The 16,586-nt window shown below is 49.4% G+C and overlaps 1 protein-coding gene across 3 annotated transcripts in view; it reads left to right on the top strand.

The window, feature by feature from the left end:
- The window catches only part of Vdr (vitamin D receptor), a 58,073-nt gene extending 42,086 nt beyond the window's left edge, over window positions 1-15,987 (top strand). For 2 of the 3 annotated variants that reach the window (XM_004863114.4, XM_013079077.3), the window contains 4 exons: window positions 512-686; window positions 6,565-6,716; window positions 6,910-7,026; window positions 8,561-11,864. In XM_004863114.4, the coding sequence (XP_004863171.1) occupies window positions 512-686; window positions 6,565-6,716; window positions 6,910-7,026; window positions 8,561-8,820 (704 nt within the window). In that variant the 3' untranslated portion in view covers window positions 8,821-11,864. Of the gene's footprint in view, window positions 1-511; window positions 687-6,564; window positions 6,717-6,909; window positions 7,027-8,560; window positions 11,865-14,770 lie in introns of those variants that run through there. The other variant, XM_087200071.1, reaches the window with a different exon arrangement.
- Window positions 15,988-16,586: the final 599 nt, after the last annotated feature.

Genomic DNA, 16,586 nt, shown 5'->3' with positions numbered 1-16,586 from the left:
TGGCCTTTTGACTCCTCAGGTCAAATAGATTTTTAGATTACCAGCTCAGATTTACAACTTCTGCAGCACCTGAGCACTCCATAAATATTGCCTAATTCCCTGTATTTTTACAAATACTGGCATCAACACTTAACCATATTTGTTTTCAGTTACAGGCAAAGCATATAGATGTTCTCCTTTGTAGTATTTGATCCCAAGGGAGGTCCCAAGTTCATCTTTGATTAAGATTAGGAACAACACGTGGATTACAAAAGTGTGGCTCCAGGAAGACTTATTTCTCTTCATGTCTCTGGCTTTTTTATTTTGACTGTTTCACACTGCTGAAACAAGAGACAAGGCAAGAGCCAGAGGGAAGCCGGGATCTATAAAATGACCTTTAAAGGGAGGCTGTCACTGTGGGCTCTGGAGATGGCTCTGCTGTTAGGACTCACTCAGCCCTCAAAGGGGCAGGCAGGAGAGGCCTGGCCTGCGTATCCTCAGACAGATCCTTCTCCCCCCTCATCCTCCCCAGACTTGGTGGAGCCTTCCAACTTCTCCAACCTGGACTTGAATGAAGAAGAAGACTCGGATAACTCTTCTGTGACTCTGGACCTGTCCCAGCTCCCCATGCTGCCTCATTTGGCTGACCTGGTCAGTTATAGCATCCAAAAGGTCATCGGCTTCGCCAAAATGATCCCAGGATTCAGGTAAGAAGCTTCTGCAATGTCTTGGAACAATCAGAATCCTATACTGAGCTAGCAAAAGGCTTGGGAGATTAATCTGTGGCTTCCCCTAAGCCATAGCCCAGATCTCTAAATCAGACTCTAGGAGAGTCCTGGGAATCGGAGTGTAGCCCATCAAGCTAGTCCTGGAGAGCTGCTCCATCCCCACGCTTTGGATGATGGAATGAAAGCTCAGAGAGCCTTAATGGCCACGCAGGATCCCCTTCTAGTGTCAGAGTGAGGCCTCAGCTTCCATTTCCCTGCTGTGTCCACTCCAGCGAGTTGGACTCTAACCCTCTAATTGGCCTTTTAATTTCAACCTACAGTACTGTATTGTTCTGCTCCCGGAAGAAAGTGAAAGTATAGAGCATGTAGACTTGTGAAATATCTAGAAATCTCGAGGGAGGCAGTTTTACTGGCATATATAATCTGGTCATTCTTCATCCAAATTTATATTAAAAGACTATTTCTTAATCATACTAAATCCTTTTGCAAAAAGACTGTAAATAGGGGCTGGGGATTTAGCCCAGTGGCTCTGCACCTGCCTTGCAAGCACAGGGTCCAGAGTTCGATTCCCGGCACCAAAAACAAACAAACAAATGGTAAATAGAGATATAGAAGGAGTTTTAGTAGAATAGGGATTCTCCTTTATAGATGATTCATATAAATTTAATCATTCACTGGAGTGTTTTATTGTTTTAATAATAATAGCATATATAACACTTATACTTTAATTCATGTAACGTATTGAACAATAGTTTTGTCACTTTTAGTAGATATATTGATAGTTACGTGTTTATGTATATTTTTAATCCTCATTCTTTCCAGAAGTTCACTGGGTACATTGCCATAAAGTATACACACGATGTGTTTGAGAATAAAAAGGAAATAAATCAATATCAAACCATATTATCATCATTTCAAGTGACAGCAGTAGCTGTAGTTGCAGCAGAAATGACAGAATATTTTCTAGAAATGCTCAGGCTCAGTGATAGGATCCTGGGAGCTGGAAAATGACTTAGTGTTAGCCAGCTCTGGATAAAACTGATGAGGTGCCATTTACTGTTTTGAGGCCCTCTCTGCTGTGTAGAAAAGCCACCATTATTGCCTAAACAACCACTTTGCCAGCCAGATGATGGTAATTCACAGCATTACTCTGCGAGCTAGCGCTGAAGAGCCATTCCATCCCCACACTTTGGACGATGGAATGAAACCATTTCGGTTTGTTTCTACCCTGACAACTGTGTGCTGTTTTATGTCTCTCCCCAACCCAAATATCTGAAACTCTCTAAAGCTTTTCTGTTGAATTAATGCAAAAATTACAGTGAAGAGAGATACAGCAAATGGACTGAAACACATTTGATGGCAGGAATGGAGTAAGGGCAGCCTGGCAGTGAGGTCGGGGTGAAGGACTGAGTCTTCAGGCTGTGAGAGGCCTGGTTTTACCCTCCAGAGACTTCCCTTGCAACCGACAACACTTTCCCTTGAGCACACATTCCACCTCCTTCCTCCGCACTTGGTGTTACTGTTTGCAGACTCTTTGTCTTCCAAATTCTTGTTTTGTGTAAATAGCTAGAGAAAAAACACTTCAAGGTGCCAAGTCTACATTGTAGCACCTGGCTTCAGCTTGATTCTGAGCAGCAATGCCTATGCAGGAGTCATCTTTTCTTGCTCTGGTGGGGAGCTGAACAGTTGACCTGTGAGGCCTCTCTGGATTCTAAGTTCTGGTGGTGCTAAGTAGTAGCTCGGATCGCACGTGAGGGTAAGGGGCCCTGAGAAGAAAGTTCCTAGTTAAACCGGATCACTGGGAGCCTGCTCCCTTCACAAAGGCCCCTGGTCTCCATTTTTGTCCCGTACTCTTGACCCCTGTCTCTTACCTTCAGTTTCTCTCCCCAAGACTGAGCTGAAGTCCTTTCCTTTCGAGCCTCATTTTCCCCAGGGTTTCCTAGTCTTGCCTGGAAGTAGCAGGCAAACTGAGGTAGGTGTGTGCAGGTGATGGAGCTGCCCAGCTGTTGGTGCAAGTGGTTTAAAATCATCCCAAACATCCCTAGATTGGTTTCTCTCACTCTCTGGCTTGACCTCAGAAATCTCAGAGCAGATAAAAACGAAGCAGATCTTGACAAGAGGGCTTGGAGGACACTGATGTGGACATTGTGCACAGGTGGAGGAGCTGGTGGACCTGGACGGGAGCCAGAGCCAGGGGCCAGGAGGGGCTGACTCAGCAGCTCTCTGGTTCTGCTGGCTTCCACAATGAGGGGTTCTGTTTTCCCAGGAAGCAGAAGAACAGTGGCTGTGTCCCAGGTGCCTTCGATCTGGCTGCCTGTTGGGTGGGAGCGGCGGGCGTGGGGAAGGCGGGATGAGACTTCTGTGTGGGTGCCAGACAGGCTGTGCTGTGCTGGGCGTGGACTGCACTGCAGAGCAGCCTTGGCCCACTCCCTCCTCCCACCACCTGTCCTTCAACCTCTCAGCTCCCCTTGCCAACCTCCCTCTCTGTGGATGCTGCAAGACAGATGTGTGAGGACGTGGTGTCCGGAGCAGGTGGGAGAATGACAAAGAGCAGCCTCGGGTGAAAAGGCCGAGCACCCCAGGCTTCACTGCCGACTGAGGCAACAGAAGACCAGACCACCCCAGCTGGGGCCTGGTTCTGTGGACTAAATGCCCCCAGCCTTCTTGCCACCGCCATTTCCAGGGACCCTTCCAGAGTCACAGCCAGGGGCCACAGAGCTCCCTTCATCTCATCCTCCATCCTCCACGTTCGTTTATTTCTCCATGGGACCAGTGGCTTTCTTACACAAACCATGAGGGATAAAAGTTGCCTAGGGTGCAGTCCCTAGCCTGCAGGGGTCTGGTGTCTGGTGGAAGAGATAAACAAACATGAGCACAGAGCCGCAGAGAAAGGAAAGAAGACCTGCTAGGCCACGTGGGAAGCCCTGGCCCGGAGGGGCGTGACTCTACCCATGAGGTGGAAAGGCTGAGAGGGACACACCTCCACCCAGGGCACCTCAGACAGCCACAGGCGTGTGATTGGCAGGGACCTGAATGGCACACAGGCCAGGGCAGAGGCACTGAGCCCTGGCTGGTCCTGTCACCACAGAACAAGGCCTCTCACTGGTTTGCCCTGTGGCTCCATGTTGGCTTCCCCCCACAGCCATCCCTGGTTCTGGCTGTGTCGCTTAGAAAGTCCCTATATTTCCTGGCTGTGGGCAGGAATATGAGGTCATTGTAGGTTTGCCTCACAGAGCAGCATGTCTGGGTCACAGTGAGCAGTGATCTCACTGAACTCTCTGGGCACCAAGGACTCAAGATCTTTGTTCACTTCTGGTCCTCCATCCTGAGTCAGGCACTGAACACAGGGCTGTGTGCAAAGATATCCCCCACAAAATCACCTATGAGAGGAAAAATTGACAAGTTGGGCATGATGATGCATGCCTGTAATCCTGGCACCCGGAAGGCTGAGACAGAGGGGCCACTGCATCTTTGAGCCCACCCTGGGCTACATAGGGAATTCAAGGCCAGCCTGAACTACATAGTGAGACCCTGTCTCAAATCCCCCTCCAAAAAAAGAGCAAACATTAGAAGTAACCAAACTGTCCTAAAACAGATAAATGGGAGGCTGATTCAGTAACCTGTAGTACACTGATATAACATTATACATATTTAGAACCAGGGAAAAGAATTATTAGGGAGCTGTGCATGTGGCATATACAAGAAAGCCCAGTGACTTGGTAGGCTGAGGCAGGAGGATCACAAGTTTGAGGCCAGCTGGGGCAACTCCAAGAGACTCTGTCTCAAAATTTAAAAAAAAAAAAAAAAGTAAAAAAGGGCTGGGGTAGCTCAGTGGTAGAGTTCAATCCCCAGTGCCCCCCCCAAAAAAATCTTAACACTATGGAAAGTGTGATACAGAATTAGTATAAACTCAGTTATGTTAGTTATAGTATAGAATATAGAATTAGTATAAACTAAGTTGTTTCTATTTGCATAAAAAAAGATAGGAAGGAAATACACCAAAATGTTAACTGTGGTTATAAGCAATTTTTATTTGCTTTTATATTTTCCTGTGTTTTCCAAAGATTTAATAATAAATGTTTTACTTACTGAGTTTGAACCAAATTGGAGGTGGTGTTAGTTTTTATTTTTTAAGTGTAGCCCGAGCACCAAGAAAAAAGTGACAAGGATGGTGAGAAGTTTAGATCCCAAGTAACGGGACTATCTATCCTGAAGAAAATGAAGAGAGGACATGGTAGTTTTGTTTTAAAAAATCAAAACCCACTGGCCACAGTTAAAGGGAAGCCTCGTGGCTAACAGAGGAGTCTGGTTCTGGGCGCCTTCAGAGTACAAAATTACAACAGTGGGCAAGTGTGTCATCGCATGGGTTGTAGCTCGGGAGAGGAAGAGGTCATTAGCACAGAGCTTTCTAACCACCTTCTGCCTGGCTCCAGAGGTCCAGCACTCTCTGGCACCAGGGGAAGCCTGCAGAGCTGGCCCAGAGCCATGTGTGAGTCAGGCTAGAGGAAGAGGCTGCCCACATGGCCTCCAGAGAGGCCTTCCACCCTTAGCACTGTGTGATTTCTTCTCACCCCACATCCTTTGCTGACCTCCCTAGTCATGCCCTTTTTTCATCCTTGTCATGTCTCAGCCATGGATGCAGAACTCCCATCCGTTCCTGTCTGCATCCTGTAGCTGCATACCAAAGTGCAGCCCTGGCGGGGTGACAGCCTGTGCACAGGACATCCAGGAGGAACCAGACAGTTGAGAAGAGACAGGGAAGAAAAGCCCGAAGCAAGTGATCTGTGGGCTCTGCTCTTTCCATGCTGTTACTCAGACAGCCTAGCACATAACTCAGAATAGTGGAGTAGCCACTGTCCTCTCATACCGTTGGCACATACTTACTGATTCCCTTGTATTCATGGCTTAGTGAGCAGCATACAGGCACCAGTAAGGTAGCTAAGAGTTTGGCCCTCATGTAACTTACAAATAAGCATCAGAGACAGGCATAAAATAAAGAACAGAGCTGAGAGAGAATGGTCAAGTAAGAGCACAAGTGATATATGATGGGTCATAAAGAAATTCAATGGTGGGCTGGGGATTTAGCTCAGTGGCACCATGCCTGCCTGGCAAGTACACGATCCTGAGTTCAATCCCCAGTACCAGGAGAAAAAAAAAAAAGAAATCCAATGGTGAAGTCTACAATGGGAAAGACAGTTTGGAGCTGTACAAACAGTTTGGTTTGACCTTGGGGTGTTCAAATCAGTGAGGATTTCTAGGCCTGAGAGTGACATTTACCCATAGGAGCAGTAGGAAAGATGAAAGAGAGACTTGAAAAACCTGAGTCCAGATCCCAGTAGGGAGCTCTTATAAAAGAAAGGTGCTCTGGCCCAGAGCAGTCCTGATGATAGTAGGAATAAGGGAAAGGGCTCCAGAGGGGTTCTGGAGATAGAGCTGGCTGAGAATCACAAGAGGACAAGAGGAGGGGAGGAAAAGGAAACGTGAGAGTGATTAACAATGACTGGGGCCATACTGTTCTCAGAGTACCCTATTCATGCTACAACATGGGAGCATCCCCAGGCTCTCATTCCTGTCCCAAATAGCTCTGGCTGCTTAGTCACTGAGTTTTCCTTATCTTCATAACTGAGCTACTTCATGGCTCACATTGGCACATGACTGGTCTTGAGTTGTTCTCCCTCAAGGGAGCACTCAGTGGACTCTTGTCCATTCCTACCAGGCTGCCGACTCCTAGGTGGAGGACCCAGGCACATGCGGGTCACCTGGCAGGTGTATACTTGTCAAAATACAAACTTGATTTGTGGAACTTGAAGATCTCAACTTACAGTAACCTGACCTCTCCCCACCCATCTCCTGGCAGAGATCTCACTGCTGAGGACCAGATTGTGCTGCTTAAGTCAAGTGCCATTGAGGTCATTATGCTGCGCTCCAACCAGTCCTTCAACGTGGAGGACATGTCCTGGGACTGTGGCAACCAAGACTACAAGTACAGTGTCACTGATGTGACCAAAGGTTCGTCTGGACTCCACCTCCACTTTTCCCAGCTCCCAGACTCTGGCTTCTCCCCCCCAGGGCCTTAGGTCCCAATGGGGCATATGGAAGGGTGCTAGGCAACAACTGGGAGAACAAGGCCAGCAGGGGCTGGAGGTGGGGTGGATGGCTCCTCAGTTCTTCCCATGGCACCTGGCCATTCTCTCTCTCATAGCTGGACACACGCTGGAGCTGATTGAGCCCCTCATCAAGTTCCAGATGGCGCTGAAGAAGCTGAACTTGCATGAGGAGGAACACGTCCTGCTCATGGCTATCTGCATTGTCTCCCCAGGTATGAAGCCCAGCAGTGAGGAACTCAGGGCCCTCAGGAAAGTGGAGAGCATGAAGAACAAAGGCCTCCTGAGGGCCAGCAGGGTATCTCAAGGGAACAGAGAGGAAAAGGAGAGGCGAGTGAGGAGACACTCACTTTGCTGCATTTGCGTGACCCATACACTGTGTGTATGTTGAGTCCCTCACTGCCCTTGGCTGTGCCTTACAGAGATCACAAGTGATGCACAGGATTCTGTGGAACCAGATAAACAGGGTCCCCCAGACCACCAGCAGAGTTCCCTAGGTCACTGACAGGCCTGGGTGTTCCTAACACTCAGGCTGTGCTGCTGCACAAACTGAGCTCGACATTCCTGTCACTTGAGGTTCCTTGGAGGCGGGGAACAAAACCCTGGGGAATGATGAGTGGTTCTGCCTGGACAATTTGATTGATTCTGGAAGCCATGTGCTTGGACTCCTGACCTTTTCTGCTTGTTAGAGGTGGGAAATGGAGAATAGGCTGAGAAAGAAGCTACGGTAGCCTTGGTGATGTTATCTTGGTGGTGATGAAGCCCGAAGGGGCAGCCTTACCTCAGCGTGGACCACGTTCAGGGAACAAGCTAGTGGTCCCTGTTTAAGGATGCTTTCCTGGACCGAGGGCCCGAGGAATAGATGTATGCTCTCTGGACCCACTCGGAGCCAGCATCAGCTCCCTTATTCATTTATGGACTCTGCAGTGACTTCCAGAGCACCTGCTAGGTACCAGGCACTGTGCTCGGCACAGGGAGTCAGAAGCAAATGGCGCAGACTTCTTCTCATGAAGCTTAGGAGGAAACATTAAACAAATGCCATTTAACAACTAATGCTAATATGATGAGAGCTTTCAAAATAAAACTGTATGTGATGCTATGAAAAGGTAGAACAGCTGCAGGGAGCTAATAAAGTCTGGGGCAAGGAGGTAGAGGATTGTCAAGAATAGCCTTCTTGAAGAATGGTTTTTTAAATTTTTTAGTCCTGAGTATTGAACCTAGGGCCTTTGCACTGAGCTACATCCTAATCCTTTAAAAAAAAATTTTTGAGCCAATGTCTCACTAAGTCACTCACTAAGTTGCCCAGGGTGGGCTTGAACTTGCAATCTTCTTGCCTCAGCGTCTCAGGGTGCTGAGATTGTAAGTATTTGCCACCACGTTGGCTTGAAGAAGGCCTTTTAATCAGCTACCCAAAGGATTAGTCAGTCAGGCAAAGAAGAGCTGAGTCCCAGGAGAGGTAACGGAGAAGTGACACCCTCGAGGGTACATCGGGGCACTGGTGCAAGGACAGAGCACAGGCAGGAGTGAGAGGAGGTGGGACAGGACCAGATGCCCACAAAAGGACTTGATCATAAATGCAGTGGGAAGTAACTGGGGGATTTAGTCATGATGGTGACATCACAGGGCAGCAGTCGTAAGGGTGCCCTGGGGTGCTGAGCTGGCTTATCCAGGTGGGTGGGTGTATCGGCACTGAGCAGCAAGGGACCCAGCTCAGAGCCCCTGTGTATTTTCCCAACTCCTGTGTCTCAGACCGACCTGGGGTGCAGGATCCCAAGCTGGTCGAGGCCATCCAGGACCGACTGTCCAACACGCTGCAGGCCTACATCCACTGCCGCCACCTGCCCCCGGGCAGCCACCAGCTCTACGCCAAGATGATCCAGAAGCTGGCTGACGTGCGCAGCCTCAATGACGAGTACTCCAAGCAGTACCGAACCCTCTCCCTCCAGCCGGAGAACAGCATGAAGCTCACACCCCTTGTGCTCGAGGTGTTTGGCAATGAGATCTCCTAACTAGCATGGTCTGCAGCGGCACCTGGGTGGGGCTGCTCCTCCAGGGCCCAGGACCCAGCTCTGGGGCTGGTAGTGGCCGGAAGCTCCTCCCATCCCTCCTGGAGCTCAGCTCCTCCTCTGCCATCTCCTTTCTCCACCTGGCCTAGTACCAGGTCCCCCTTTCCTGCAGGCCACTGGCAGCCCCCAGTCCCTTGAGATGTCAGTCATGAGGAGAGGAGTTTGTTTGACAAAGAAACTCAAGTGGGGCCAGAGGGCAGAGACTGGAGGCAGGGCCTTGCCCAGGGAGGCCCCTGCACTCCTGACGTGGCTGCTGCTGGTGCCCTGGGAAGGCAGGCAGGAGAAATGCACCGTTCCTCAGGGACAGAGACGCCCACCCTTCCTCCACACTGGGTCCACACGTCCGGAGCCTGGGGGGCGTGGCCCTCCCCAGCCACCCCGGGTCCACACCAGCCCACAATCCCCCTCCTCCCATCTCACCGTGCTGCTAATCTGTGCTGTTCTGTCGCAGGCGAGTGGGCACCATGGGGCCCCCCATGTACACAAACCACCCCCCACCCCTCGTCTGCCTGGGACACTCCAAGGATGAGCAAATCCAAGATAGCGAAGGTCACGACTCCCCATACCCACCCCGCTGGCCCAGGGACACCGGGCTGACCCTGCAGTCCCCCCTTCATCTCTGCCATTGTAACCCTCTCACGGGTGGGCAGCAGCTCTGGCATGGTGGGCACCTTCCGCATCTCTGGATCCGCTGGCTGGGAACCCATCTGCTGGGCAGCCACAGGAGGGTGGAACACAGGGCCTGGGCAGTGGAGAACACACAAAGCCAGTCTCCCCGAAGGGCTGCAGATGGTGACCCTGGGCTGTAGCTTTCGTGAAGCCCGGGGCCTGAATCTAAGGAGCTGGTCAAGGGGGAGCTGTGTCTCCAGCCGTCCGTATGGCAGCACTGGATTATCTCCAGGTGGCAGAGGAGTCCTGTCACACTCTGTCACTCCTCACCCTGCCAGTGCCTTACCTCCCACCAAGGACAGCAGGCTTTCCTACCTTGCCCCCAACAACCTCGTTCTTCCCTCACCCACGGTGCCCCAGAAGTCTGGAGCAGCAGGCCCTCCCTCTTTCTCACCTACAGGAGCCACATCTTCTCCACCTGGCAGGGTGGCATGGAGGAGCTGGGCTTTCAGCTGCCCCGATATAGTCATAAGACTGCTGTGCAGATGCAAAAGCAGGTGCTAGTGCTCAGTCGGAGCTTCAGGAGGTAGAGGATGTAGGTGTAGGAGGGCGAGTCAGGGCACATGGTGGTGGAGTACCATGGGGCCGATCCCCTTCCTGTTCTCACTCCATCACCCAGAAGTGAAATGGAGCCCGTGAGGTAGGGCCCTGGGCCACCTCACTTCAGACTTTACTTCTCCTCTGTAGCCAGCCCAGGCCAGGAGATGGGAGCCTTCAGGCCACTCACCCCAGGGTGAGTTCCTTGCCATAGGTATGTGGGGCCTGTGAAGAGGGGATTCACCCAAGGGGACTCCAGGAGGGGCCTTGGGGTGACGGCTTGATTTGGGGGAACACGGGCATTGGAGGTGGCGATAGGGAGGTACGAAGCTGACCTTACCAAACCCCCAGAAGATGCCCCCCACTACTGACACCTGTTTTTCCCCAAAGACCCCAAAAGGAATCAGACTCAACACTGCAAAAGTTGTCCGTGTGCACCCAGTCCTGCCTGCATTTCTCATGATTCTTCAGGTGGAAAAATATCTGAGAGCCACATTCTGTTATAGAATAGTGCACATGCGGCTTCACAGTAAATGTATTCGGTCTGAGTTGTTTCAGAATCAGACTCCATCTGTACTCTGCTCAGATAGCAAGGGTAGCAGGCACCACTAATTCAGAGCTGTTTATGGGGGGGGCTTACATTGTGAAAATACTATGCATTCGTGATTATTATTGGTTTTGATTGTATTACAAGGGAAACAACTTTGATTTTAGCTGCACAACATCTTGATCTAGCTTACTATTCAGTGGGAGGAAGAGCTGGAAAATTGCTAAACTAGCCCAATGCCCTTGTTAAAGGAAACTGACACTTGGAGGAGAGCATGACTTAACCAAACTCATCTCATCAGTTAAAAGTTTAGGCAGGATTTGGCAAGAAATTGGAGTCAGGGTCCAGGGCCCACTTTCACTGGGACCACCTCATTTCCCATTCTGCTGGTGGCTGCCCCAGTCTCCTGGGAGAAGGCCTGGGTTTCAGACAGAGCAAGTCTAGGTGTGGGACTCCTTCCCCCCTGCTCTGGGTTGTAGCTCCATGGAACCATCAGAAGGAGCAGGAGGAACACTCAGCCTCTGGCTCAATGTGAGTCTGATACCTGGCCTTCCCTGTGGCCCTGGCCTTTGGGCTCTCTGCCTCAGCCCTGTGTGATACTGTCGATAAAGTGCATTGGTCTTTATAATACCTTCCCAGATCTCTCTCTGGCCCTCTCCTCCCAGGGAACTCCACTGGACCCCTGAGAACATCAGGTACTCAGAGCAGGGACCCATAACCACCCAGGCCACTTCCAAAGGGAAAGTCTAGGAGCTGGGAAAAAAGAACAACAGGACAAGGGACATTTCAGGGGTCTGAATTGGGAGAAAATGGTATCATCTAGTCTGTTTAGAATAAGAGTATGAATGAAGATAGGCATTGATAAAGCTAAAACTTTAAAAATATATTACTGAAAATTGAGGAAAGTATACACTACGAAGGGAAATAAACAAGATTTCCAGAGACAGGGAAATCTTCCTGCTGGTGAACTGGATGAGAGTAGTAGGGAAAGCAAGTGAAGCCAGCAGAGAAGGTTGGAATGTGCACCAAATGCGGTGAACGCTAGACATCAAGCATAGAGGAAGGCTGGACAGAGTGCCTCCTAAATGATTTCCAAAGAGAAAAGTGTTCGCCAGGAGTTTGTCAAATAAACCAATGGAAAAAATCTTTGCTTATGGTGATAAAAATGGCTTGTACTTACATAGTACTTACTTTGTGCAAGTACTGCTGTAAATAAATGCTTTATGAAAACCAACTTGCTTTATCCTTACAAGAACCCTAAGAGTGACGGGCTATTGTTACTTCCATCAGATGGAGGAGATGACTTGTCTCGGGCTCCACTGGTGGTGAGAGGTGGGATTTGGATCCTGGGCAGCTGGCTCCAGAGGCCGTTCATTAACTGCTACCTTATACTGTGTCCTACTGAGCTGGGGATCTGACAAACGACCGTGTTGCCAGTACTCTCCCGAAGAGGATTTCAGGGAGGTTCCCCTTCCTAAAGTGGGCACCAAGAGGAGAAACTGGACATGCTACATCGAAGAGTGCTCTACTCTCAGGAAGTCTTTGTGCCAATGCATCAGGCCCAATGAAGTGTGGCACTTACCTGAAAACCTCAACATGAAAACAGACGGCTGTTGACAAAAATGTGTCATGCATAGAGATGGCTGCTGTGCCCGTGACTTGGAGGACTGCAGGTGACTCCTAACCAGAAGTAGGACTCCTGGGCCGGGGATTTAGCGCAGTGGTTTCGCCACCTGCTGTGCAAGTGCAAGGACCCGAGTTCGATCCCCGGTACCAAAAAAAAAAATAAGAAGTAGGACTCCCAAGGGGCCCAGAGCAGCGAGGGCCCATACAGCCCCCTGTGCAAAGATGCGTGATGAAGGCTAGCATGGCTAAACGCATAAATGAGAACCACCAACCGAGGACACAGCCTTGTGATCTTAAATGGAATCATGATGCCCAACTGATATATATATTTCAGATAAGTTGGCCTAGGAACCTGTGCATGTGGTTAATTTTCAGAAACAACTGAAAAGATTTCAAAGCACAGGCTAAAATTTGCCATTGTGAGATTAGAAAGGAGAGAAGAATTGGGGATAGGACTAGGCTATTTTGTCATGAAAAATGAATGGGCTTAGCCAGGCATGGTGGCACAGGCTGTATCACCCCAGCTACTCAGGAGGCTAAGGCAGGATTGCAACTGTGAATCCAGCTTGGGCAGTTTACTGACTTAGCAAAACTATTTGTCAAAATAAGATTCAGAAAAGGGCTGGGATTGTAGCTCGGGGATTGAGCACCCCTGGGTTCAATCCCCAGTAATGGGAAAAAATGTATGGATTCAGAGAAATGAAATCAACAGCTACATAGATGATGGGTGGGCATGTATTTGGCTGAAGACATGTACATATGAGAATTTTTTAAATCTTGGGCTAGGGATATAGCTCAGTGGTAGAGCACTTGTCTAAATTGTGTGAGATTCTCGGTTCAATCTCCAGCAGAAAGAGAGAAAGAGAGAGAGAGAGAGAGTCTGATTCAGTATATTAATAGATGCTTTAGAGAAACACAAAATGTCTAAGGCTGTGTGTTATAATCAATTTTTCCAGGTAAATTGAGAAGAATGTACCTCCAGAAGTTCTTAAAATTAGGCCAAAATTATTTGGAGTTTTCATTTTCCAAATTTTGGTCCTATATCTGCACTGTTCAATAGAGTAGCTACTAGCCACGTGGAACTATTAAATTGAAAATAATTGAAATTAAAGTGATCATGCAGCTTCACAGTTACACAAGCCACAGTTTCAGGGCTCAGTACCCTCAGGGACAGTGAGGCACAGAACGTTTTCATCATTGCAGAAATTCTATTGGACTGCACTGGTCTGCACCATGCAGTCTTCCCCAGTATCAACTTTGGGTGATTCCCTGAGGACACTGACCCAGTATGCTTCTGTTGATCTCATGCGCAGAACATAACATGGAAAATATATAAGGAACCTCCTCCCCTTTAGCAGGTAAGCTGCACCTAGACCACTGTGAATAGTTCTTCTCCTCACAAGAAACACACAAAAAACTACCCCACAGCCATGAGATCCACAGACCCAGAGCATCAGAAGGCATAAATAGGTCAGTGGTGTGTGGAACATATTGATGTCTTCAGTGCTGGGGACAAGCAATCAGGACCTCCCTGGAGTGGCCAGAGCCCCACGATCAGTGCCTCTAACTTCTGCAGGGACTCCCTAGGGGCTGCCAGTGCAATATGGGGTCTGTCTGCCTGCCCCTAGGCCCCTGCAGGATCAAGGAGGCTAAATGCCCTCTGGCACATTCAGCAGGACCAAGGAGATGTGTCATGATACCAACATCCTTTGGGCAACTGGTCCTCACTGTGTGCAAAGAGCTTGCATGGATGCTGGGGATCTGCTCTGAGCCACCAAGAAGCACAGCAGGTGCGGAGCTGGTGTCTGGTGAGGGAGGGGATCCTGGTGCTCACTGCTCCAGACATGTGCTTTCAATGTCTGTATGGGCATGTAGCATACAAGTTACACTGGACAGTGCTGCAGGTTTGGCTGCAGGGAAGTAGACTCTGCACTGCGGATAGACATACAGGGAGTTTGTTGGGAAAATGTCTCAGGATCATCAGCTTTAGTGGAAGGGAAGGAATTCAGATCAGGCAGAGGGAGTTGTGCCGAAGTGCAGTCTCAACAAAGGTCTCAATCTCATGGGGAGCTCTGAAGTTGAGACAGCTCCATAGATTACCTTGAGTTGAGGTGAGGAAGATGAGCTTTTCTATTTCTGTATCAGGAGTCACTGGATGCAGGCTGTCCCTACAAGAGCATGACTCGAGCTAGGCCATTCTTTTCAGCGTATGACCAATAGAACTGGGATATATCTCTTCACATTTTGTGTAACCAGGCGAGCTCTTTTGCAGTGAGCTACTGTGACTTTGGAAGAGGCCAGAAGAGGTCTAGGCCCATCTTTGTGACTCTGGGAAGGAGATAGCAAGTTTCAGGAGCTACCTTCCCAGGAGGGTATTTCCAATCTCCCCAGCTATGATTTTTTTTTTTTCTGAGATCATCCTAAGCTTTACCACTAGAGGGTGTTACTGGCCTAAAGGACATGCTTGAGCTAATGGGCTTCCCACCGTCCTCTTTCTTCACATCCTTTCTCTAGCTCTGTGATGCTGACAGATCCTGGAAGACCTGAATCCCTGCTATTGAGGACACCTGGAGGTATTCATCTTTCCTCACACCAGCGACATGAATAAGGGACCTGCTGTCTGGCTTCCCATGCCACCTCTGGAGTCATAGCAGTGGAGCACCTGACATACTGGGGTCCGGCCTCCTGAAACCACCTGTGCACAAGAGTGAGGCTGCAGATTCCCTCTGCAGTCCCGCGTGATTGTGTCGTCTTCCAGTGTTGCTAAGCACAGACACACACCACTGGGCTCAGTGCTGAGGCCAGAATGATGAATAAGACAGTCTGGGGGGAGAAGACAGACCCCAAACAGATGATTCTAAGGCAGTACCAGTGGGAGCCAGAGTGTACCATTTAACTGCTGGGTTCCACTCCTGGCTCTGCCACTTGCTAATTAGATCACCTTGGGCCACTTCAAGTTTTGGAGCCAATAAGCCAGGTGTGTGGATGTATGCCTGTAATCCCAGCACTCTAAGAAGCTGAGGCAGGAGGCGAAGCTTGGCTAAGCTGAGGCTAAGTTTGAGCTAGCCTGGGCAATTTAGCCACCTGGTGAGACCCTGTCTCAAAATTTAAAGAGGGGAGGAGCAGATATAGCTCAGTGCAAAGACCCTGGGTTAAATCCCCAGTTAAAAAAAAAAAAGAAAGAAAGAAAGAAAGAAAAAAAGAAGGAAATTCCACCCAAAAAAGCAACCATAGTAGCTACCTTGTAGGTTTGCTGTTGTGCTGTGATCTGTGAAAAGCATCTATCACAGTACAGGGCATGTAGTCATCAATCGGAATGGCCAGCTGCATTATTACTGGATGGCAGAGCGAGGGATGGTCAAAGAAGTGTCCATCAAGGAGGTGGCATTTTCTTCACGCTCTGAGCAATGATCTTTGCGGGACTCTGGATTGATCTCACACTGATCTCGGACTGCTCTCTTTGCCCCCGCCTCCTGATCTCAGCGGGCGGGGGAATGTCACTGGGCCATATGGCCACAAGGGGGCAGGTGTGCTACTTAATGAGCCGAATTAGCCCTAACTGAACCAGCTTGGGGGGTGGGGGAAGGAGACCGACGTGGGAAGACAAACCTGAAACTCTTGGGACTGTACTTACTACTGTACTATCCCCAAATCTTTCAATTATGTTCTTTGCCAACTTCATCCTCTACAGTACCTCTAAATAAATAAATACCCTCCCCACCTGGACTTCACTATGTGTGCGTTTCTGACCCATAATTAATGTTAGTGTTCTCTGATAAAGACTGGCCCAGATAAGGGAGAATCAGTACAAATTTCAAGATCAGGTTTGATCTGTGTACTTGCTGTGTCATCATTTCTCACTCATTCAAGCTCAGCATTTAGTAGAACCATGCTTCTTCACTGCAGTAGAAATCCCATCACGGTCTCTCCAGGGTCCTGTGTCCTGTCCTAGGTGTTGAAACTCAAGCCACCATCGTGTCCAGCTATTCCCACCTCTGAACGTCCATCTCCCAGCTTGCCAGTTTGCCAGTTCTCAGATGGTTTGGTCTTAGGACCCCTTTCTCTGTGTGTATGTGTCCGTGTGCGTGTGCGTGCGTGTGTGTGTGTGTGTGTGTGTGTGTGTGTGTCTGTCTGTCTGTCTGTGGCTTGGGATTGAACTAAGGACTTTCACACTGAGCTGCATTTCCAGACCTTTTTATTTTGAGAGATGGTCAAGCTGAATCACTTAGCTGCCCAGGCTGGACTCAAATGTATGATCCTCCTGCCTCAGGCTCCCAGAGTGCTGGGATTATAGGCATATACCACTGCACCCACCCTCCTTACTGACTTA

Source organism: Heterocephalus glaber, unplaced genomic scaffold (genome assembly GCF_053883595.1).
Source record: "Heterocephalus glaber isolate CG9 unplaced genomic scaffold, H.glaber_assembly_v1.0 deba00001733, whole genome shotgun sequence".
NCBI lineage: Eukaryota > Metazoa > Chordata > Mammalia > Rodentia > Bathyergidae > Heterocephalus > Heterocephalus glaber.
This window is presented reverse-complemented; position numbering and strand designations above follow the sequence as displayed.